This window comes from Pteropus medius, unplaced genomic scaffold (genome assembly GCF_902729225.1).
Source record: "Pteropus medius unplaced genomic scaffold, Ma_sr-lr_union100, whole genome shotgun sequence".
In the NCBI taxonomy this organism is placed as follows: Eukaryota; Metazoa; Chordata; class Mammalia; order Chiroptera; family Pteropodidae; genus Pteropus; species Pteropus medius.
Genome location: NW_024340696.1, coordinates 16934130 through 16959402, shown reverse-complemented (window position 1 = coordinate 16959402; position 25273 = coordinate 16934130). Strand labels below are relative to the sequence as shown.

The following is a 25273-nucleotide window of genomic DNA, read 5'->3' as shown; positions in this document are numbered from 1 at the left end:
ATCTAGTATTAAATAGGATTCCTTGAGGTGATCCTTGAAGACTCGAAAGAGATGGAGTTAGGCAAGCAGATATCAGGATGAGTGATTAGAAGGAACAAATAGTGCAAAGATTCTAAGGCAGGAGTGTCTTTGCCTAGCTTGTGTGAAGCCAACTGACTCAGGCAGTGATGGAGGGGAAGAGTAGCAGCTGAGGTCAAAAATTAAAAGCCACAGCAGTGTTTTTGATCTTTTTTCTGAAATGAGCCATTGAATAGCATCAAGTACAAGAGTGGATGTCTCTTTGCTGCTATTTAGAACAGGCTGTAGAGTCAAATGTAGGGAGATCAGTTAGGAGACTATTGTGAAACTCAAAACAAGAAATAATGGACAGAAATTTGACAGTCCTCAGCATATAGATGGTATTAAAGCCACAGGATATGATCACCAAGGGAACTTAGTTATCTTGTTCTGATTCACTTAAACTTTGGCTTTAGCACACTCCTAACCATCTTTGGTGTTATACTTCAGGAAGACATTTTTATAAGAGCTGGTAGTTAAACCTGCTTTTCTGCCATCTTCCAGTAATTCACCAAAATGACCAACACAAAGGGAGAGGAGAGGCACCTGCTCTATGTTCTCTAGGCCTTTTAGAAAACATGGAGTTGTTCCTTTGGTTGTATACATGCGAATCTATAAGAAAGGTGATATTTTAGACATTAAGGGAATGGACACTTCAAAAAGGAATGCCCCACAAATGTTACCATGGCAAGACTGGAAGATGTGGTTGGCATTGTAAACAAGTTAAGGGCAAGATTCTTGCCAAGAGAATTAATGTACGTATTGAGCATACTAAACACTTTAAGAGCCCGGATAACTTCCTGAAACGTGTGAAAGAAAATGATCACAAAAAGGAAGCCAAAGAGAAAGGTACCTGGGTTCAGCTGACGTGCCAACCTTCTCCACCAGAAGCACACTGTGAGAACCAGTGGAGAGGAGCCTGCACTGCAGGAACCCATTCCCTATGAATTCATGGCGTGATAGGTATAAAAAATTAAAAGACTTCTATACTGTTAAAAAATTCCAGCTTGCTTTGCCTATTGAGATGGAAATTATTTCATAACGATCTGGCAAGTATCTGATGTTTTACTTTGATAAAAGAACCAAATCCTTTTTTCAGAAGAGTATATTAACTTCTAAAAATAAATCCAAAAGGATGAAAATAAAGAACTTGCATGACTGAACTTGAAGGCAGAGCAGTTGCTTGTCCATCTTTATATTTTCATGGTCTAACACACCACTTGGCACACGAGAAGCAATCAATAAGTGTTTAATGAATATCCAAGAATCTGAAGTTATAATCAACACATCAAGACACAAAACAAAATTACAAAAGGAAATTTATTTCAAAAGCATAAGGGAACGTTTACTTTTGAACAAGGTGATAAACAGGTGTCTTGCAAAAGAAATCATGGCATAAAGTTTTTCATTCAGATTTTTTAAGCAAAAATAACAAGTTGTGCACTATTGCCTTAGGAAAGAGAAGGGGAACAATGAGGTGGGTGAAGGAAGAAACACAGTCAACATCAAACTTGAGAAAGTCACTTCTGCTCAGCTTTGAGTTTACAAGTATTCTTAAAAAAAGAAAGTTACACTTAATGTTTAAATTTATATAACTGTAATCCCAATATAGTTTCTGAACTTGAAATGGCTTTAGGCCCCTGGCTGATTTGCCTCTGAGGTCCAGACTACCTGGTCACAGTTTTCAAATGGCAAGTCCATGTTCCTATGTCAGTTCAGATTCCAAGGGAGCTTAAGTTCAGCTCATAGTCTTTTGGAATGTTTAGATTATTGCCACCACTCCATAGTCAAGCTGATCAACTTTTTTTGCTCACTTGTATCCTTCTATTTTTTAAAAGTGTGCAGTAATTCTAACAAAGGGGTTTTGCTTTTTCCTCAATATAGAGGTAATAGTAATGAAGACACCTGCATTGGAATCACAAACTATTCCTCAAAAAATAGGTCAAACTACTAGAAAATGTCATTCAGGCATTGGATTTGAATAGCAAACTTGGGGAAGGAAGATTAACTGTGGAACAAAAATATATGTAACATTCAAATGCAGAGCAAAGGGCCTATGCTACTAAAAATGCCCATGACATTAAACACTCCACAAACCCCCCATCTGCTGTTTTAACCTAAAGATCCTATTGGCTAACTTTTACAATAATTTTGATTAATAACCTGAGAAGTTAAAATCTTCAAAGTGGCAAAAGCAAACTGAGAGCATCCCTTATTATTGGTACACCATGTTATCAAGTCACTTTTCCTGGGTTGCCCTGGTTATTAAATGCCAAAATTCTAAATTATTCTATGTCATCCTGTAGAAACCTGTATGTACATCAGATTCAATATTTTGGCTGTATTTTCCAACAGCGATCTCCAAACTTATCTTTGAAAATGCAGCGTTTATTTTTAGTTTTAAATAACAATAATCGTGTAAGTGCAGCTGACACAAAATCTCTCACTACTGAGAAAACCTAGATAACAAGTTAATAATGGATTCAGCCTCAAAAGGATAATCACCATGTCAAAGATTACCTGTTCCTGGAATTTTAAAAAATGATTTATGTTGTGTAGTCAAGTTTCACAGCATGCATATATACATACATACACACATATGTGTATGTAAGTATATCATACATACACATTTCTATTCAAATAGTAAGATCCCATAGTCAAAATTTTATATCACAACATATGGAGAAAAGTAAGCAAAACTTTCTCCTAAAAATGTAATGTCATTTCTACATTTTAAGAAAGCTCATAAGTATATTTTGCTCTTATGACACTAGGTAGGAATGAACCATTGCCTAGCAGCTTTATTAAAAAACAATGAAAATAAAATGTTAAGAATATCCATTACTCTTCTCCATATATTGATTAGGCAAAAAAAGGGAGGAAAGAAAAATCAGTAACCTTTCAAAACTGATGATCTTTACCAGTTGTCAGAAATTGACTGAATTTCATTACATTTTAGACTTGAATAGCTCTCGATGACAAATTATTAAGATGTTTCAAAATAAGATTCACAATATAAAGTCTGAATAATGATAATGTTGCAAAAACAAGTCAAGATTGCGCACAAAGCATCCAAAAATATCGCTGTGGTTTTACCTTGGACACAACCATGGTCTGTTACAAAAGTAGATCATACATACAAAGGTATAAAGAACATTAAGTTTTTAGCTGAAGGCAGCAGTCTTTTTAAAGGGACATCCCCGGCAATCCAATGAGTAGTAGAATTTAAGTATATTAAGCTCATGACAATGCTGACGAATGTGACGTCTTATTCAGTAGAGTCTTCCCCGACTACGATTTCCTCGTGCTCCCCAACCTCGGCCACCTCTACTTCCCCTGAAGGCTCCTCTCTGCTCTACGAAAAAGCGAACAAGGGTTTAGGTCTTGCCCAGGACTTCTTGATACAGCAAACACAGAAGAAATGTAGCAAGTAGTTCTGAATGTAGCAGTAGGCTCTATAAAAGCAGCACTGGTGTTCTGTTACACCATCTACAAATTCAATCTGTACATAAAACCAGGGCAACATATATACCAAAGCACATGTGGCAAGGTGCCAAATACAGTCACAAGTAATGTATCCCATTAACAAAGATGTTTCAAGGTGATAATGTTATAACCACATTTCTTAGTTATTTGGGGGCCTATCACTATCAAAGAAAATTAATGAAACCACTGGCCTTCAAAAATTGGTGCCATAAATGCAAAATACGTTATAAACTGTCAATGATCAATTTTGAAAAATTAGGCTAGACTGAAAGTTTTCCTTTTAAATGCAATGGATAGGCAATTTGTTTTGGTGATAATATTTTAAGTACCATAATATTTTAAGTACAAAAATGGAGATATAAATATGGATAGCTCTTCTCACTGCTTTATCAGCTACGTGAACTGTTCAAAGATGCTGCCAAAAAGGTGATACATATATATAGTGTTTCAGTTAAATTAAGCATATCTTTTGCTGAAAAATCAAGTCACTTGTGTCATATGGCAGAGTGAGTCGTTGATTCATTGGTTAGTCTCTTTTATAGCTCCAGAGAAATATTCCTCAAAGAGGAAGAAAAGAAGTCATCAGCAAGGCTGGACTTTTCATCATACAAAAATGAATGAAGAGTCTCAAACTTCTAGAGATCAAATTTCTTCATTGAACTTTCAGATTTTCTCACTGCAGCAGTCTTGTTAGGAGCAATAAAAAGAACTTGATATTGCCATTTTTGATCCATAATATCGGATGCTATGAATCAAAATTCCTATTTAGTACTGCAATCTATTTTTTGCCATTGTAGCTAGAAATATAGTTACCTTATCTGGGTGATCTTTTGATGTCTCCCCCTGCCCCTCCCCGAAATCTTCAATTAGGAAACTAATTGGATCTTTTCCCAGCTTAGCCAACATTTATCTGTGCAACAGAATGAAATCTGATTCGAAGCCACCTCTCATGCTGACACATTTTTTTCTAAGTTGAACAGTATGCAAACCAGTTAAATGAAACCGCCACGTTTGTTACCCCAGAGAATACATTCAGAAAATCAAAGGTGGTCTGAGGGCAAGATGCTCCCAGTGATAGATGCTGTGACCATAGGTACATTCAGCTCGTGTCCCAACCTTTATGTAGGCTATAACTTCTGCATTTTTGACTATTTAAGGCTTGGCATCATCTATTGCACATCCCTCCCCTACAATACTCATTATAAAACCTTCATTTCTTAGAAAATTTAACATCAACACTTTAAGTTAATAACACTTAACAAATTAACATCCTTATAGATATCATTATTATTAGCTAAAAGCTAAGAGACTACTAAAATCCACCCTTTCACTTGTTTTTCAATCAATTTTAATATGAAGAACTGGTTACCCTCAATAGTTTAGCTGTATCTAATGACTATATTAAATATGCTGTATGAAGGTATTATTTGATCCTGTTATCTTTTCTATACTGGGTATTTTTTTTTTGACCTGCAAATTATACAGCCATTGTTACAGTAGAGGAAGTCACCAAATTTTCTCCTTTTTGAAGGGCTTTCACCATGAGAAACTATTTTGCACTTTCACGATCTTTCCATTGGTTTCAAACTTTCACTACTAATTTAAGAAACCACTATTCTAAGTAAAATTATACTTTAAAAATTATTTTTATATTCTAAACAAGTAAAAAGTGAAGGCCACAGTCATAAAATATAGACTGTTTAGTACTTCTAGGTTACTGGGAAACTGTTTATAGAAGAAAAACACAAATATTAACACGAATAAATTTCCCAATCTTTCAGTGTACATGACTTAAAAAAAAAAATCTAGTCTTCTGTGAAAAAAGAAAACATAAGCTTGCCTGACAAAGAAAACTGGAATCATGATGATTTTGCTACATGTGGCTAACAAAACCCATTCTTAAAAAGACTGAAACATTTCATCCTCCAATTTTGAGGCAATACTGACATACCAGAAAAAAAGTAACATGCTTCTCCCATCTTCCCGACACACTGTCAGTTCTCTAAGGACATAAAAAAAAGTAGAAAAAACATGTGGTAGATAGGTCTACCAATTCTCATCTGTAGCACCGAGAATAACTATAACCTGGTAACATGCAACTCTCAACTTGCAGACATTTTGCTTCCATCTTCTAATAAGAACCAGAGTTGTTTGCTTTATAATTCAATTTATGACAAGCACCTCAGTTATAAGGTTGACCCCTAGAGTACTGTAATACCAAACACCAAAGATAACAGGCATGCGGTTTTGCCCTTGTGTTACTTTGATGGCCAAGTGACTCCTGGATTTTTGTCTTGTGTAAAACTGATTTTTTACACTGATAATTAAAAAAAACCACATACAATCTCAGGTTTTGCATTTTTCACATCTCTTTGACATGCATTATATCATCTGATTCCTGCTATCACGCAGACAATTGAGTTTCATAGGGCAGTCCTTATGGAAACTCAGGATTAACTGACCTGCCCAAGTGGAAAGGAATATAATTCTATGTATTGCCTAGCTCTTGATTACTTTCATTAAGTCAAATGAAGATAGTATCTGAGATAATAGTTGATTTTAAGAATGGTTCTGAATGACAACACATTAAATCATACAAGTAACAGGATAATATTTGTGTAATGAAGTAACATAGAATCCTTTCCATTTAAAACATACTTGCACAAATATTCTTTTTTGAAGTTTTGAAGAACTCTGTTATCCCCATTTTTCAGGTAAGAAAAGAGGCTAAGATGCACATTTACTTGTTGTTATATAAGTAAAAGAGTTCAGTGATCTTTCCTACACTATAGTTGCCTCAAAGAAAAAAAGGCAAAAAGCAAAAATAGTGTTCAGTGTTTGTTTTGCAGCCAGCCACTACTGAGGCAGTGGGTACCCTCGGTAGTGAGACTGGCTTTGGCAAGCTCCTTCCTTGATCACTACACTCAGCATCACAGCATCCAGCTGCTATAGCTTTAGCTGTGTCTGCAACCACGTGTGCTTTTCTAGCTTTATTTTGTTAATCCTTTAGCAAGATGTGTCCTCAAGTATCAGAAAAGCTGAAGAGAATTCGTAAGAGTGTTATAATTAATGTAAAACTGAATATAATTAAGCATTTTGATTGTGATAAGTGGAAAGACGTGTGTATTGAACTTGTCTCTGTCCACCATTTGTACTATTTACACAGAGAAAGAAATCGAGAAAGAATCTTGAAAGCCGCTGAAGTTACTATAAGTTCTGCTAGTATCAAAGTGATCTCTTTTACTTGGCATCCAGGAATGGATAAAATAGAGTCTGTTGCTTGAGAGGATTGGTGGATGTACAAAGCATGGTGTCTATTTATCGTATCATTCCTGCTTTTACTCTACATTAGTATTTTGGGGGGTTTTATGTGTCATTTGGTAGGTTACTTTTTGGGTCTGGGAACGCTCAATTTTTCTATATAAATTTGGTAACTGCCTCACTTCACTCCATTTTGGCTTACAAAAGGTTTCATAGGAACACTCTACTTTTTTTGGATTGCAGGGGAAACCTGTACTGCAGAATTAATTGATTGGTAATGAAGACAAATCACAAGCATTTTTAGTTGCTAGTCTTATTAAACTTTGTCGTAAGCAAGATTTGCTGTTAGTGATATTTTTGTCTGTTCTTTGAAAGAATCTATGAGGACATATAAGTCAATGAGAAATAAACTTCACTTCTCATTCAATAGCCCTGGAAGAGAATGGACTATTGGGATGTTCTCCTGGCACTAACAGCTAAAGTTGACAGGAGGACTGCACTCTGGGCAGCTAGGGAAACCAGAGTGGGACCATCTTCCTTGTCAGATAATGCTTTAACATCTGACTTCACTTCTATGACCCCTGCTTTTGAAGTAGTACAGAAGATCAGGGGACAAGCAGTAGGCTGACAAGGTCTAGGAAGGATCATTAATACCACACCTCCCAGAAGCTATAGCTCCAGCCCTGAGGGAAAATGCACAGAATGTTTTGCCTTGAAGCTAGAACAGAGAAAACCAGGAATGGATGGTTCATGCCAACTTCTTTTTCTCTTGGCTCCTCTGTATACAAGAGGCATATTTTTATTTTTTTTAAGTTTAATGTTACATGCTCAATTCAGTGAGCCCACAAGGGTGGGCCAGAAAGGAATGAGATCAGTTGTTTCCCCAACAGTTCGATTTCTCCAAACCAACTCAAAAAAACCACATGAAAGAGCTATGATACTATATATAATTGATAATGAAAATCAAGCACAACATAATTTCTGCTTAATCTCTTATGCTGCCTGTTCCCAAACGGAAACGCTCACCATAATTAAAGTTGCCCAAATTGCTGCTATATTTCCCACTAGGAGGATTATAAATCTGCCTGGCATCCCTTTTTGGTCCTGCTGGAGATTTCTTGGGTGGTGAACCGGAAGTTGTATCTTCACTGGCCCTCCTTTGCCTATAAACAGTAGGAAGAATGGCAATAAAAAAAAAAATTCTATTATACCACAGACCATCAATAACTTGTAATTTAGCATATCAGTTATGAAAGGTATCCTAAAGATGACAGTCACATCAGAAAACAATATGTAACATTTTGATACCATCAAATTAACTGCCTTAATGCAGACATTGTCAAGAGGGCATTTATAAGACTTCGAAATAACCTAGAATCTAGAGAATGTAGCTTCAAAGACTACACACAAGTGACTCGTTTTGTAACACTAGTCAGAAAGTCTAGTTATGTCAGAGGAGTACAAGCAAGCTTGAAAATTCCAGGGTTGTATTCCACCAGTTTATAAATACTGGAATTAGAGTTTATATTTTAAGTCACGCTTCTAATAGTCATACTTTAACATCTTATTAAGAACCATTTAACTAATAATGTACCATTTTGTATAGTAAATGTAACATCTGAATTCAGATTTTTTTTTTTGTATTTGTAAATCATAAATATTAGAAGACTTAAATCTCTTTTATATATATTTCTTACCCGATTTCAACCTTCTGTACAGGTTTCCAGGATAATGTTACTGTGCTCTTATAAGAAGGAGGAATGTGGAAGAGATCCTGAAGAGACAAAATTAGACAAGATTTCTATGTATTTGATGGTGTGGGGAGTAGTGGTGAAGATAAGCAACAGGGAGACATCTTAAAGATTAATTTTAGGAAAGGAAGCTTTAATTTATCTTTGTTTTTATGCTGGTGACTAAGGACCTTAAAGCTGCAAGAGGAAAATAAACAACAACTATTTTGTTAATAACTTGTATCTATTACTTCATTAATGTTATTTTGTGCACAACACTTAAGAAACTGCAGTTATTTTTTCCTAAATGTCATTTCAAGTTCCAAGACAAAATATCAGTCTTCATCAACCTTAATAAACAAAGTCAACAAATAAGTATTTCTTTTGCACAGATGCAGTCACCAAGGTACTTTAAGGAAAATAAATGTTGCAATCTGTATTTACTTTTGCAAATTTTTAAGCAGTTCAAAATTAGGACACAACTAATGGCCTAGCCAATCACATTTTTCTTCCCTTCAAATATCTATAAATTACCAACAAGAGAAAAACACACAAGATTTAAAAACAAAAATGATCGATATGTGCTAATTCAAATGTCTGAATTTAAATGTTAAAGTAATCCAGAACTGAAATAACCTAACCTCATAATATCCTTAAAACTGTGAATGGATTCCTAAACATATTTATTCTCAGTATTTTACCTAATATTTCTTATCAGCTTTACTCTAATTTTATATATCAGTAAAATCTGATTAAACTGAGTTTTTTCCATTTCCAGTTAGAATGAACATACTGTACTAATAAAAATCACCACCTACTATATAAACCTTAAGTCCAATGTACCAGATAAATGCAGAGAATTAGCCCATATAAAGTCCATTGAATCCAAAATGTTTGAGGTTTCTAGCTGCAGTGATTTAGCATATAATGTTATTAAGAAAGGGACAAGAAGAGGAAAGGAAAAGGCTCCAATTTTAAAAATGTTAAATCTCGGGTGACAATGGAATATTGGGTTACAGTTTACAGATTCATTAAAATAGAAATACAGATAAGTTGTGGACTTTTAGATGAGTCTTCTTAGGTAGGATTACGAAGAAATGCCAAGAATGAACCAAGGCACACCAGGTTTTCTTGTGATTTCCTTAAACAAAAAATTGATGTCACACACTTCTAATTTTAAAAAATATTTTGGGTTATTTCAGGAATGTATCCTATTGCCAGAGCCTAGCATAGTGCCTGACCCCAGGAGGTAGCACACAGATACTTGCTGGTTAATGAATGCTCCTACCAATGACCTTCAGTGCAGCGAAGTTCTTTATAATGAGAGGAATGTGGAGAAATCGTAGTTCCACTCCCCCACAGATCTTGGACTCACTGGATGGTGAGTATCACTTTTGCATACATCTTCCTACTACAGTCATCTTTAAATCACTATGGTTTCTTCAACAGGAAACATTCTCATTTCCATGAATTTGTTAAGTTTAAAATGTTCTTTATAGTACATCTTCAACTTAGACCAATGTTATCAGTTCAAATAAAGTTAAATCTCACATTTTAATATATAAATTCACTGTCTCCAATTATTTATGTTCAAGATTATAAAAATTTTCTTAGGAGATGAGAGTATTCTCACCTCTTTGGTTTTTGAATGCCTTTTCACTTAGCAATATGATATCCGACCCTCAGTGTCTCACTGTTGCTTTCTCTGAAAAGCTTTCCTCTCTTTTGATACAAAGTAAGTATTCCATGGGATTTTTACCAGATTAGTTTTAAGGCATATCACTAGTCCCAATTTTGTTACTGTCAGGTTTTGTGCTTAGGTGTTACAAATATCATTTCTTTCTCCCATCTGGCTACAATACTGTTAACTTGGATAACAAATGATGGTTACTTTGTTGTGACTCTTTTTGAGTCCTCTAAGATTATTAGTTTTATTTTTGTCAGGCTAATAGATCCTTGGCAGGGGCGGGGGGGGGGGGGGGGAGGGGGGACCAGAATTTAAGGGTATGTATAGCTTAATGTAAAGTATACCTTAGCCTACATTACAGAAAGCTCTCAATGTATCACAGAGGACTGCCCATTCTTAGTGTAAGCAAAGCAAGGTTTTACTGGCCAATTTGAAAGGACTCAATAGCACTAAGACCACCAGAACTTAAGTCAGTGAAATTGTGAATCTAAATGTATCTGCTCTAATGCTTTGGGCCTGAAGAAATCTGCATTCCTTCCTTTGCTTGCAGTATCTTATATAATAGCTTTTAAATAAAACAATGTATGATTTTGTAATAGCTATGGAACTGTCACTTGGTATTATAAAAAGCGTTAAGCTTTAAAAGGCCAAACAACTGGAATGCAATGGCATCTCCCCTTAAAATAACATTTTGGACCTAAAAATACATAACCTCTTAAACTAACTTTCTAACTGGCTGGGAGTACTAGGCAAGAAAGGAAGACTTACCTTGATTAAAACATTGATATTATTTGTTATTTTCAATGCAACAACTTTAATCTTGTTCTGCAAAAGGAAAACAAAACTAAATTAAAATGCCAACAACTTTTATGCTGCATATTCCATGACCACATAGAACTAGAGTAATTAACTTCTCTTTCAGAATTATTTCTGCTTATGCCTAATTTTTGACGCTAAATAAGTGTAGAGATGGCAAAGAAAGCAAACAATCTTGATATTCCTTTGACAGGTTAGAACATTAAAATGGTATCTATAATTTATCTGAAAAATGAGTAGGGGACAAGTCATGTGCACATAGGAGTTGTTTTAAAAATAATGAGATTAAGTTATAGAAAGACATGAAAACTTAAAATATTTCATTAGAACTGAGATGAGATAGAGCTAAACAGGTGAGATCAGGGAATCAAAAATCCCAAAACAAATATTTTGGTATATAATAGGCAATTTAATCTTATTCTAATGTAAATTAATATTTAGGTTTTAAAAAGGTAAAATTAAAAATGACAGCCATCAATCAAATAATTAAATAACATGTGACACTTATGAGACTCTAGTGAGGGACTCGCATGTATCTAAGTTTGGTAACAAAACTGTTCACAAACATTGGATAGTTCAACAATGATAAAAGTATAACTTAGCAAATAACCTAATATGTAGACAACCTTCTAATATCGTATCTTCAACAGACTTGTATCACCAGTTCAAATAAAGTTGAATGTTACATTTCAATGTATGAATTCAGTCTGAATTTGTAATAAATAGTGGTTATTATAAAAATTTCCTTATGAGATGCGACCCAGTATTCTTACCTCTTCTGTTTTTAAGGCCTCGCCTGTTTTACCTTGGAGAGCCAAGCGAAGTTGTCTGATATAAACCTGCAGGCCTCGTGCAAAGTACTGCAGCCTGAATGAAAGAGTATGTTAATTAGCAAATCATTAATTACTTCAACTTTTTCTACTTCAATTTTGATTTAGACAAGAAAACCTCTGTGTATTTATCTGCAAACAAGGGAGTGTTTGATCTGTTTGTACCTCAAGGTCCAGTTAAAAATTAATGAAATTGCAGATTTGAGAATTTACTATAAACTCATATAAATCTCAAAGGTTCCTAAGTAATCTCTTTTTTAAGTTTGTTCCCAGGCAATATGTGAACAAAGAGGTGGTGCCATTACTCCATCCTGCTGACAACTAGATACAATGTCTAACAACTTGGCATCATTTATTTATTTATTTTCATTTTTAGAGTAATTTCTTATGTTGCCTGCTTCTGATCAAATGTTTCACAAATTATTAAACCTTTTTCACCAAAGAGTAGAGGTCACTAACAGATGATATGATGGCCAAACATTTCAAAATTTAAGATGTGAATTTAATGAAATGATTCAATACAAAATGTCTTCATGATTTAAAATGACTTATGATTTCTCCAGTGCTACTCCTCAGTTACACTATAAGAAATTAACAACAATAGCAGCTCCAGTTTACTGAGTACCCACTATGTGCCAGGCATTGTGCTCAGTGCTTCCCATTCATTGTCTCATTTAAGTCTCACAACTCGGAGATAGGTGCCATTGTCATTTAACTGCTGAGGAAAATTTGGGGTGTTAGGTTAGTGAACCTGGCCAAATGATAAAGCAAGCAGGGAGAGCCAGAGTACATATCTGAAAAAGGTAATTCTCCCCCATGGATCTGTTATGTCAGAGGTGTTGTATGTTTTACATACATTCCTGTCTTGTGGCTCTTTTATTTTGTTCCACTGGGGTAAGTTAGGGTGGGAAGAAAGCTTTATAAAAATGAAAACAAAACTCAGGGAGCACCAGATAGCCATCACCTTTGCCAAGGACTGCATTACATCAACCGTGTATACATCACCTAATTTTAAAATCTTTGAGCTTTTCTGCATTCAGTTTGGCTGTTAAGAAATCTGGAAGTTTTCGGCCCAACTGGTGGAAGCTGTACAACAAACATTCCACATAACTGAACTGCAGCTTGGGTTCTTCATTACCAGCATTCTCCCCATTTTCTGCTTCTTCCGGAGGGAGAGGCATGTACTCCTAAAAGATGAAAATATAGAGATGTTTGCAATCTGCTCTATATAATTATAAAAATATGCTCAACTAATTGTAGGGCATGCTTTTGACACACGAAGCATTAAAAACTACCAAGATCAGAAATTTAGGTAAGATACCTTTTTTAGACTTATTGGATCAACGATCTAGGCTGTGAATTCTCTATATTAATCTATGCTATAGCTGCTACTACTACTAATAATGACAATGAAAGCAGTTAACTTTTATTAGGCACTTAATGTAGATGGAATTTTGAGAACTCAGGTGTCTTTCCTATAGTGAAAAATTAGTAAGCTGAAGAGCCAGGATTCATTCTAGGTTTGACATCAAAAGTTGACACTCTTAACTACTACATTATGCTAACTCCACAAATCTCTGAACGTTAGTCCATATTGTTTAAGTACTCTCTTTTCATTCAGAGTACTATCAGAGGCATTCAATATCAGTGTTATAACCCCTTAGTAGGTAATTCCAGGTCTGGAAGAGCACCAGATACTGGATGGCTCAATTCATGCTAATGCTTTATCACTGTGTGAGTTACATAACTGCTCAATCTAACAAGAAAATCATTTGGTGACACTGATAATGATTTTATCAGATGGCCTATTTTCTCCACAATTATGACTTAAATGACCTTATTTCCTGGTTGCTAATGCTACTTGCCCTTAGGCTGCAACCTGGATGGTTAGCTGCAGCAAATGTAAAATATGTTTTGATAGAGAAATAGCAGAAAGACCTACTATATAAACCTTTATGCAAAGCCTCAACAACAGAAGGAATGCCAAAGATTAAAACATTAAAAAAAAATACACATGGCCTGAGCACCTAACAACACTTGCTAGAATTGTCTAATATAATTTCAAAATCTGGTTCTCCATAATCTAGAAATTAATACTACACTATTAGACTCTGGGGCTATATACTGACTATGTCATAAGGAAAGAAAAAAATTCTTACCAATAACTTATCAAACAGTTTCCTTAAATTTGTTTCTAGCTTTTCCATGTCACCACAAAATGAACTCATCTCTGCCAACAGTTTCAATACCTAAAACACATAATATACTGTTATTTTTTTGAATGAGCAAGGGCTATAAAATAAGAATGATGCTAGATAACTATTTAAGATTGCTTATTTTTCAATTACACTTTCATGGACTCAGAATGTTTGAACTAGAAAAAAAATTTAGAGATGCAGCCCTTTATATTATACTGTTGATGAAACTCAAAGTCAGAGAGACTATGTGATTTGGGAAAGTCACAATGTATGTCAGTGGCAGGGCAGAACTTAAAACCCAGATTTTGTGACTCTCAACTATTCTGTAAGAAGAAAAGAATATACATGATACTTTCAGTAACAGGTTAACGATGATAGTGCTAAATACAATGTAAAAATGATAAATTCACTAACTTGACAATTTGTACTATGGAGAGATACTGAAGAACTCGTAACAGCAAAGAATTATTTATTAACGTTCAGAGTGGGCCTCATTTACTATTAAATTTAGTCTCTGGATACTAACTCAAAGTATTGGTAATTGCCACTATTCTTGAGGTTCATCTCTGCTTTATTCAATCCCAGTCTGATAAGCCAAACCCAGAACATCTGAAGCAAACTACAGTGTCCGAGCACAATGAGACTCTTCTTTATCCCAAAGACCTATGAGGGAAATGGCACATACATTTCCATATTTCAGTTCAATTTAACAATCATCATTAAGTGCCTTTCACAATCAGGCTCTGCACTGGATTCTACGGCTACAGAGATGGATCTGGTTAAATGTGGGGAGATAAATAACTGTAAAGTATTATACATGCAGTGAAAAAAATGTATATGTACATTACAGTTAAGATACAAAGGACAGAGTGGTCAATTCCATTGGAGAAGGGATAAAGGATGTTTTATGTTAATCCAGCTAAAATCTAGCTTTATCAGTTGTGGATGGAGATGGAAACTGTCATGAATTAAAATACCTTATTTAAAAGTATTCAGGCTACAAAGGTAAAGACTGACTATAATGAAAACTATGGACAGTGCTTTCCCACTGCGGCAATCTTCAACTGAACCCATAAAGTTTCCTATGTAATTAATCCTGGGAGATTACTAGCTAGCCATTGCTGGATCTTTTTACTCTCTCAGAAATCAGATCTAAGTTACTAGTTTACATTTTTATTAAAATAAAATGTAATGAATGCCTTATTTTATTAAAATAAAATAAAATGAATGCCTTTTCATTACTAAAAGCAGAAATTTTCTCTTACCTCCAACTGTATATCAAGACCCTCTACCGGGGTAGTCAAGGAGCTGAGGTTAGGGAGAACCTGCTCACAGAAATAAGTCACAAACCTGGTGGAATGCACATTTTTCTGTAAAAATTCAGAGAATATTGAGTTGTCAAAAAAAGGAGAAATATTCTCTCAAAAAGAACAGAATGTCATTCAACAAATGCTAACAGAGCACCACAGCAAGTACTTTGACTGCAAATACAGTATAATGCATACTCAAAAGCAACCCAGAAATAACCTCAATCTGGAACATTAGGACATCTATACATCTTTGAACTGTTCCATTCTAGGGTCAAATTTCTGGGGAAATTTTAGTGTTGAATTTCAGAATGTACATGTCTTAAAAAGGACAGATCCTTTAAACTGTTTTTCAAACTATAGTATGCACATCTCAGAACACTCATGGCCAGAGATACCGCAAAGCCAGAGATAAAGAGCATATTTACCTAGATTAACAAACTCTTAGAAAATTTAAGGAAAAAAAGTTAAATTACTAAACCAAGTGTTTTTAGAAATCCAGCCAAACTATAAAGTATGATGCAAAATTCTCAAGACTTTAAAAAAGTCTCTAAGCAAGGCTTTAAAGAAATTTCTTGTTGCTTTAGCCTCTCACCAACCCCACTCAGGCCTTCATAAAGTAAATATTGACTCCATTGTATTACTACTTTTATGCAAAGGTTTGAGGAGAATTTCTCAAGTGACTATAGAAATATAAGCTGACAGAGTAATCAAAATACCAGGTATGTAAAACAAAGAGCTCACAGAGAAGAGGGGTACTGCCTGCCGAGTGCACTGTAGTAGCCTGTCCACACAGTCAGGATCTGATGGGTTGAAGGTTTGTTCTAGGTCAGCCTGTTCAGCCACCAACTCTACAAGCTGCTGTCTTCCACTCACTGTCTGTAGGCTTTTTAACCCAGATAGTATCTTCATAAACAGGACAAATTCTTCACCAGTCACATCTTCTAGGACCTGGAAAGACACAATTCAGAATAACTATCTTCATCATTTGAATGGGAATGAAAGATCTATATTCAAATTGAACAGCAAATTTATTTCAGTTACTAAAGTCAGTTTCCTCTTAATGTTTCTGTAATACTGACAAAAGTATAACTTCCAGCTTAGGTCAATTTAGCTTCAGAGTAAACCATCATTCTCAACATGGGGCACTATATATTGTCTCCAAGGGGGCAAAATTTGGTTCTTGGAAAATTTTGCTTTTTTATGGATAAAGCACAGGTATACATACATACAGTACATAAACAGATACATGGTATTTCACCTGTGGGAGAGCTGCTAAGGAAAAAAATGTCTAAAAAGGCAATTGGGGGTGATAGCAAAAAAGATTGAGAAATTCTACAGTAAACTGTTAAATCAGACTCAGTTTCCTATATTTAAAAGCAGCCTCATTCACATTAATATGGCAATTATATACAAAATAGGAGACCATGCAAGTCTTAATGTAAGTGCTCTGTATCAGCAGCCAATATAAGAACTCTGAACAGTGGTCTTTCTGTTCACTAGCCAAAGGAGCAAGCAATCATGACACACTTCATCAGTTACTAGCTGGGGCATAGGTAAAATATGCTGACATACCCAGCTGGATTGCTGCTCCTCTCTCTCAATGAAGAAATCTTATCAGTAAGCGAGTGAGTTGCACTAATAAAGAATTTTTAAAATTTTCCTAAACATATTAAAAACGTAAATTATTTCCAAACTTTGGCACTTTATAAGTGAAAGTTAACTGATATACCTTGAGAATCTCAGCATCTGTATCTGGGAGCACAGACAAATAAGCATGGTCTCACACTCTTGAAAAGCTTATAGTGTAATAGGGTAGGATGAAAAAAATAGGTCATTTCAATGTGATTTCATTTTCATTTTGAAATGATCCAGAATACTATGAGAATATCCTAAGATGGGAGAGAAGGGTGGGAATTAGGTAAAATTTCTTGAAGGTGATTTGTACAGAGTCCTGAAAAAAAAGTATCATAAATTTTGAAGGTAACAACCACAAAGGATTTAAATATGATCACATCCCTTTAAATTAATACACTGATTCATCACTACAAGTAACCAAAGTGCAAAATACAATGTAAGAAAAGCTTAAAGTTCTACGGTGGTTCTAATGAAATATATCATTATATACACAAGCTACATATAGCATAAATGAATATTGTCAATTTGAAATAATGTTCTTTTGCTTTAGAGACGTTCTACTAAACGATGACCAAAGCTTACCTTTTTGGATTCAGTTAGTATAAGTTCCTCTACCTCCTTTGTTAAGACTTCATCTGGTAAAGTCTTAAGTTTTGTAGAAAGGAATTTGATTGCTCGTTCCCTAACAATGTCCTCTCCTTGAAGGATTTGGCTAAATAAGCCACCTAAAGTTCCTGCAAAACAAAATAGCTGTGTGTAGCAAGTCAATTCTCTATTGTAATGAAGTTTTTCAGTTTAACTCAATTTATAATATTTCTTCTCGAGTTTAATAAACACCCTGAATATCGCTGACACTAGTTAAATTAGTTTGAAATTTCTACAGCCCCAACCATTACGAATGATCACAAATTCTTTGTTGACGGATTCAGAGTCACCCTGAACATGACTTTACTTTTTTATCATTAATAATAATAAATAAAACTCAGGTATTTTGGAAGAATTTCTTTAATGTGGGAAAGGAAGTATTCCCAACAGATTTCAAAGGGAAAGATTTGATGTGTTTTTGCAATTATTTCTGCTGGGTTTTGAGTCTCAAATCCATTGAGCTAAGCAGCTTTTTTTTTTAAAAAAAAAAGAACACTTAGAATTTTTATAAAAACAGATTTCTGGGTGAATCCTAGACTTGATTTTTAATGAGTAATGCTAAGCTCCCCAATTTTTTAAGATACCAAACACAATTCAGAACAAGAAGTGGTCTTACCTTTTGCATCCATCTTAAATATACTTAACAGGGCATTGTTCACTAAGTTAAATTCTGCAGAGTCATCTGGATAGAGAAAAAGTGGTGCAATGTATAAAATAAATGAAAAAATCATGTGCTTCATTTTTGAACTTAAGATTTAACATAGTTTCTCAAAGATTACATTGAGAGGAGACATATAACCATTTCTCTCAAGTACCAAAAAATACATCTTCCTTAAATAGGTAGAGAACCTGACCTAACATATCTTAAAAGCTTTCATGTTGATAGTACAATCATGAAACTGCAGGATATCAGGGAGAAAATCATGATGGAGCAAAATTCCCAAAGCATTATGATCATTTTACCTTTATAAATAGAATTAAAAACAAAAGAAAACAACACTAGGAATCACAAGTCATAGAGCTTCAAACTACTGAATAAAAAAATAATTTTATTAAAAAAAAAAAGCTAAAAACAGAGCCGCTATTTCAGAGAGAAGTTACATTTAGATAAAAGGGTGATGATAAATTCCTTACCTGTTTGCAAAAGCTGGGTCAGAATATCAGCCACTCGTGGAAGATTTTCTCCAGTGGCAAACTGAGGAAGCTCTTTAATTGCTTGCCGTCGAATCTGGGTATGATTTCAAACAAAAAATTAAACAAATACTATCTTCAATAAAAGACAACAAACTCAACCTTAAAAAAAAAGAAAAATAACTAAAACCACAAACTATAATTAGGAATATGAATAACAAAAATATAAAACATGAGATTTCTAGCAGTTTTAGAAATAATTTGCTCTAATTTAACACTCAAGCTTCAGAGACTAAAATAAAATGTGGTGGAAAAGGACATTAAATATAATTATATATGATGAAGCAGATTTGAGATTATAAACAATGGTTTATATGGTGATTATATACAACTGTTGCATTTTTACTACCTTTGGGTACATAATGCAGTATCCCTTAAAGGCTACAGTGGCAATGTCATATCAGCGGTCTCCAACCTTTTTGGAACCAGGGACCAGTGCTCCTTTGAGAATCTAATGCCTGATGATCTGAGGTGGAGCTGAGGAGCACTGCAAATACAGATGAAGCTTCAGTTGCTTGCCTGCCACTCATCTCCTGGTGTGCGGCCCGGTTCCTAACAGGCCACAGATTGGTGCCAGTCCGTGGCCTGGGAGTTGGGGATTTGGGGATCCCTATCATATTTAACTATTTACTTTAGAATTTTCGGTATTGACTACCGAATATATTGTGAATATATTGTGTACTTAACTCCAAATACGTGGCCTTGGCTTATTTAAACATGAAAATGTGTAGGAGTAATAGCTAGCAAATTCTGCATGAAATGATGGTAACAATTTGCTAATTTCATTTGAAAAGCCAAGAAATAATAATTGAAAATTCTAAGGAACCTGTATCAGCAGCCAGAAATGTTAATAGCTAATTCTGTTAAAAACAAACAAAAGCTACTTCTTGTTCTAGTAACCACATACAATTATTATATAAGACAATGATTTTTCTATGTAAAATATTTAGGGTTGTTGAAACTATGTTTTATGATATAAACTACTATTTTAAAAATTCAAGGAGAGCACAAATTGATTGAAAATCTAATTTCATACGCAAATGTATAATAATCTATGAAAAAGATGTGAGCCACAACTCATTTTTAACAGTAGATAACAGATAAGCAAAACAGTATTTTGTGATTCTTGCATTTTTCACAATTGAAAGGTTGTAAAAGAGCTAATATATTTTCTCAAATGTAGGTTTGAGCCTTGGTATAGCATCGTGCCAGACCATACTGCAGTATTTTACTGGGCACTGATATGACTGTTACTTAAGTTACATTAGCCACACACAGAAAATGTCTGGAAAAAGGAAGAGAAACATCTGAAAGTTTGTTGAAAAGCGTCAACCATAAACTTACTGATACATCTTCATCCTCACAGAGGTCTAACTGTGCATTGATAGCAGAATCAGCCAATTCTGGAAAATGCTTAAAGAATTTTGGAATAAACTGAGCTGCTAATCTTTTTTCCTTTGTACCACCTTTCACACCATCCAATATCACTTGATAGGCATCTTTATGCTGGAAGAATAAAGCAGAAAAGGGACACAGTTTTGAAGGATGAGAAGGTAAACTTGTTTGAGTCTAAATTAGTAAAATTTTACACAGGCTAAGAAATAAAGATTACTTTTGGAATCTCACTGCTTAAACTGGACACTTACATTCCTACCATTTGCTCCTCTGCTCCCAACAAATTATCTGTGACTTGGGGAAGAGAGAAGGATGACTCTAACTTTAAGTGGAAAAGCAAATAAGTTAGTTGATGTACCAACACTTCTTCATTCTAGTGATTAGACCCTAATGTTGTGACTGTACCATGCTTTAAAAAATTGTAATGAGTGTTGTAGGATTCCCAAATAATTGTAATAGACTTAAATATATTTATCTGTTTCCAATTAGCACCTTGAAGCAGGTGAAGAGACTACATTCCTCAAATTAAGCAATGCCGCGAAGGTTAGGAAGCTTTATTTTGCCTCACATTTTAGAATATGAACATGATAATTCATTCTATATAGCCAGCCAATTTTGGATTAAGACAGATTCTAATGTCACATATTTAACTTTTCATTAGAAAAATACATTCAAAACTCATGTTTCCTTTAAAAAAGATCAGAAGTGCTCTCCCTCAGATACAATGTGAAGAGTCAACAAGTTACAATCTCCCTTATACACCTGCCTTCAAACCAGTCCTTTCATTAAATGACAGTGATCCATCTGACAAACAGCAGTAATAAATATCAAGACTAGAGAGACATCTTCTGTTTGGACATATGGATATAACTTTTAATTACTGGAAAACTTTAACTTTATAATAAAGATACCCAATGTGTACACAGCACAGTGTTTACTCAGTATAAGGCAATGCTCTAAGTGTTTTAGATATGTGAGCTTACTTCAGGCCATTGAGGGGAATAACTCATAAACATCCAATGGATTATAGAATTACTAAAAATTTAACAGTAATTCTTTTTATGGACAATACTATGTTAAAGGGGAAAAAAGCAGGATGTGAAGTTATTTAGGTATAGTCGCATCTCAATTAAGGACTTTTTTTAAAAAAATAATCAGAAATAAAGTATTCTATGTATCAAAAGGCTATGGTCACAATTAGATCTTTTAAAGGTACAGAGTTTAATATAAACTGAATAATTACTAGATTACTTTAGAAGTTCTTATACTCCCAACCTATCTAAAAAACATAAATTCTAAAAATTAGTTCTAAAAACATAAATTCCATAAACTGATCAATAAAAACTCCTTTAACTATTTTAAACATAACACTACCTTCTGAATAACAAAAATTTCTGTAAGGTTAGCTTCCTCATGAAATGTAGACACAAAATGAGTTATCAGAAGTTACTACTTCTAAAGTATATTACACACTTTTTAGTGCGAAGTTTCGAAAAATCATGGCTGACTTCTCTACAACTTTACATTCCTGTGGTTTGCCTCAGAGCTCTTAGACAGATTTCATAATATCAAAGTCTTAAACCGTTCTGACATCCTTACATTTTGCGGGGTATCACAATCCAATTTCCTTAAACTCAAAGCTTTATTTATAGTGCCTTTTGAAAAAGGTCCTTATTGTTTAAAATTAAATGTAGAATCCCTCCTCAAACAACTCATCCCCTTGGCAAGAAAAAAAGTCTGGAAGAGACTGCAAAAGAATCATTAGCAACATTTCTTGAAAGCCTACCTGAGACTGAGTAATGCCTTGTGTACATACCTCACAGTAATCCTGTGAGTTAGGTGTTACTACTATCCCTATTTTTCAGATGGGAAAACCAAGCCTCAGAGAAGTGAAATAATTTGTTCAGAGCTATGTTAAGTAGCAGATCCAGAACCTGAACATAGTTCTGATGGGCTCTAAAGTCAAGATCTTTGCCTAATACCAAGCTTCTTTAAGTTCTGAGATCTTAGCAAAGGAGAGGAGAAAGAGAAGACCGGCAGATCTAGCACAAAGGTAAAATTTGAGTCCTAAATAGAGGCTCCACACAGGCAAATAAACTGGGGATGTGGAATCCCAAACACAGCAAACCTTTGGAGAGTTAAGACATTTCACCATATTCAAACTAGAAATTAAAGTTCCTATTATTGGCAGGCATCAGTTTTATCACATAATTCCATAGACAGTACTAGACTTCAACTAATTACTCTTTATACAATGCAAAAAATGATATTCTTCCTTGCTAGCTCTTTTAATGATCTGTCTTCTAACTGTAGCACAAGGAAAAGACTTTTTCCAGAATCTCCCTAGTTATTACTGTGCTTTTCAAAGTAAGAAGAAAGGTATGTGATATTTTCAGTGATCAGTGATTTATTGACAGGATTGTAACCACAGTAAAATATTCCAAATACTACACAGCCTATTTTTCTCTTCCAACATAGCTGTAGATTTCAGCTAGATAAACTTGTGATCTTAACAAGCTTTAATCGCAAATACTTTAATGCATTCTAAAACTGTATATTTGTGTGCTTTTAATATCTAATTTAAAAAGTAAGCTCTAACGAAATCTCTTAGGTATTTCAAGTGAAAAGTCAGCTACAATTTGATCCACATTCAGCAGATACATTCTAAAAAAAATTTGTGACAGTAATTGTCAAAACATAACCAATATGCATAAGTGGTCAGTGACGAACCATGTTTGGGACCAGGATGCAGTCTCTAAGAAATAAAGCATTATTTTAGAGAATAAAGGGTGTCATTTCAACAAACATTTCTTAAGTATGACATAAAAAGGAAATGGATAAGCTAAGTTGTATTACTACTTTCTTCTTCAGACTGAATCTAGTTTGTATTTAATACTTAATTGTTAACATGTCTACATATTTGAGGGATTATAAATTTCGATGATCTGTGACTTTAGCTTAATTATACAAAAAATAAGTACCAAAAGAATGCTATTTATGAAATACAAGTTAAGTTTACGCTCTTCCACCCTGAAAAGCCAGTGGACTCCTGTGTAAGAGAACACAGGAACAATGAGAGTTTAGGCATTATATTAATTTGATCTTAGATCAGCCTAACTGCCACAGTCAAAAACTTAATAAGTATTCAGTTTTTTAAACTTAAACAATTTTTTGACTATGTCAAATTAAGTATCTACATTTTAATATTAAGCAAATTCATAAAAATATGCAACACAATTTAAAATATTGGTGGGCCACAGCTTGCTCTATTATATGGCTAGTCAGAAGTCCTGGCCAGAGCACAATGGAAACTGGGGTTAGGGAGGTAGAGGAACACAGTAGAGGAAGGAGACCTGAAGGAGCAGCAGCAGCAGAGTAGGGGAAAAGGAGGTTGAATAAGCTGTAACACAGGAGCCACAAGAGGAAAGGTGACAGAAGGACTGGAAGGTTTTGCTGTATTAAATAATGCTTCATTTAGAATTTAATCAACTGCATTTTGCTTATTAGAAAATACATGCTCATGGTCTAAATACATGTGTGTATGTGTGTGTATAAAGTTCCCTTCTTCATTCCTAAGAGATAATCCCTGTAAGCAGGTTTTTGCTTCATATGTATGTAGAAAAGAAAAATCACCCAATTCTTGAAACTATGTCTTCATAATTCTAGATTGAGCTAAAATAAGGTCCCAACATCAACATTTTTTTCATGCGTTTCAGAAAGGCTCCATCAGCACTACACAAGTCCTGAAAAGGGGCAGGTACCATAGCTTTGCTATGGTTATTAGACTCTAGGATCTTCCGCTTCCTACCCCATGGGATGAAGAAGCAAAAGAATCACATGAAGCATTTAAAATATATGCCATGGGAGTTCTAACAATGATCAAGATTACCCTCCAGGAGAGCCTTGTGTCCCCGCCCCCCGCCACCATATATTTATCAACTCAAGTTCAACGTATTCCAACACTTGAAAACTCACAAAGCAGAAAAGGCTCGTACACACAACACTGTTCAACTGTGTGGGGCAAACACTGCAGAGAGCTTTGCCAGACAACTTTATTTAAAGTTGCAACCAACTCCCTCCTCCCCCCCCCCTGCATGGCCCTGTTATATTTTTCACACCTTTCATTAAAAAATAAATAAATAAAAGAACCTTTCTTACTTATCACTAGTCTCCTTCACTAAAAATACATTCCAGGAAAGCACCGGTCTTTCTATCCTGTACCTCCAGCGCTCGGCACAACGCCTAGTACGTGGTAGGCGCTCAAAAAATGTCCAGAATAAATGAAATCGTGAGCCCTCATTAACGTCTGGACGAAAGGCTCCTCTTCTGGTTTTCAGAAACTTGTGTCTCCTAAACACTCTTCCTAAATTAATAGCAGATATTTCTCTCAAAAAGACATTTCTGATCTCGAGAACTCTCAATCTAATCTAAGCTCCACTGAAAAGGAGAAAGACATAGAAATCAGGAAGGCAAAGCTTGGGAAGAGAAATAACGGGAAACTGATTAGGCTGTTAGAAAACGCCAGTGAGGAAAGGCTGATCAAGAGGGAGAAGAGCCTGGGAACCGGGGACGTCGCTCTCCTTGGTGAAGACGGAGTCTACACTCCCAGAGTGCAGCCCATCCAGACGAAAGAGCCCGGCGGCTGGCAGCCCGCGGGAGGGCGAAGAGCAGTCCCCGGCCGGCTCGGAGCGCTTGCGAGAGGCCGCGGAGCGCCGGGCCCTGCAGGCCGCTCGGACTTACCTGGCCCACTTGCTCTGTGGCATCGGCTAGGATGCCATAGTTGCGGTAAAGCTCCTCCACGGTCGGCATGGTGAGCGACAAGCCCAGGGGTCGCTCCTGCTGTCGTCGTCTTCCTCGCCGGCGCCACCGCCGCCTCCGAAGTCCCCGGAAACCGCGACCCGCACTATTACGCCTCCAGCTGCCGCCAGTGCCTCCGCCAGTCACCGCGCACAGGACGGCTCCGCCCCCAACGTCTACGTAAAGACGCGCGCGTCGGGAGCGGCCTTTATTGACAACCAATGCGCCATTTGTC

At 35.3% G+C, this 25273-nt stretch overlaps 1 protein-coding gene and 1 long non-coding RNA gene across 4 annotated transcripts in view; one reads left to right on the top strand and one right to left on the bottom strand.

The window, feature by feature from the left end:
* The window catches only part of LOC120606223 (uncharacterized), a 32783-nt gene that overhangs the window by 5293 nt on the left and 2217 nt on the right, over positions 1–25273 (top strand). The window contains exon 2 of the long non-coding RNA XR_005653848.1: positions 9737–9915. This is a non-coding gene — a long non-coding RNA (uncharacterized LOC120606223). The remainder of the gene's footprint in view (positions 1–9736; positions 9916–25273) is intronic.
* On the bottom strand, positions 1360–25204 carry API5 (apoptosis inhibitor 5). Of its 3 annotated transcripts, none has more exons than XM_039867378.1 (14): positions 24982–25179; positions 20191–20352; positions 18790–18883; positions 18272–18337; positions 17593–17744; positions 16117–16323; positions 15331–15435; positions 14027–14116; positions 12873–13054; positions 11811–11904; positions 10990–11046; positions 8502–8578; positions 7831–7967; positions 1360–3407 (listed from the first exon to the last, which is right to left on the bottom strand). In XM_039867378.1, exons 1-14 carry the CDS (start codon positions 25048–25050, stop codon positions 3385–3387), a joined length of 1515 nt encoding a protein of 504 aa, XP_039723312.1. In that variant the 5' UTR covers positions 25051–25179; the 3' UTR covers positions 1360–3384. The 3 variants fall into 3 exon arrangements, with proteins under 3 accessions (XP_039723312.1, XP_039723306.1, XP_039723313.1); XM_039867372.1 differs by having other exon boundaries at positions 1368–3412; positions 24982–25204; XM_039867379.1 differs by lacking the exon at positions 1360–3407 and adding an exon at positions 5360–5545 and having other exon boundaries at positions 24982–25204.

Coding starts and splice junctions, on each gene's coding strand:
- API5 (XM_039867372.1), bottom strand. CDS start 25,050: ATGCCGACCGTGGAGGAGCTTTACCGCAACTATGGCATCCTAGCCGAT. Junction 17,745..18,271: donor ATTTAAGATGGATGCAAAAG/GTAAGACCACTT, acceptor TTTGTTTTGCAG/GAACTTTAGGTGGCTTATTT. Junction 13,055..14,026: donor AACTGTTTGATAAGTTATTG/GTAAGAATTTTT, acceptor TTCATCTTTTAG/GAGTACATGCCTCTCCCTCC.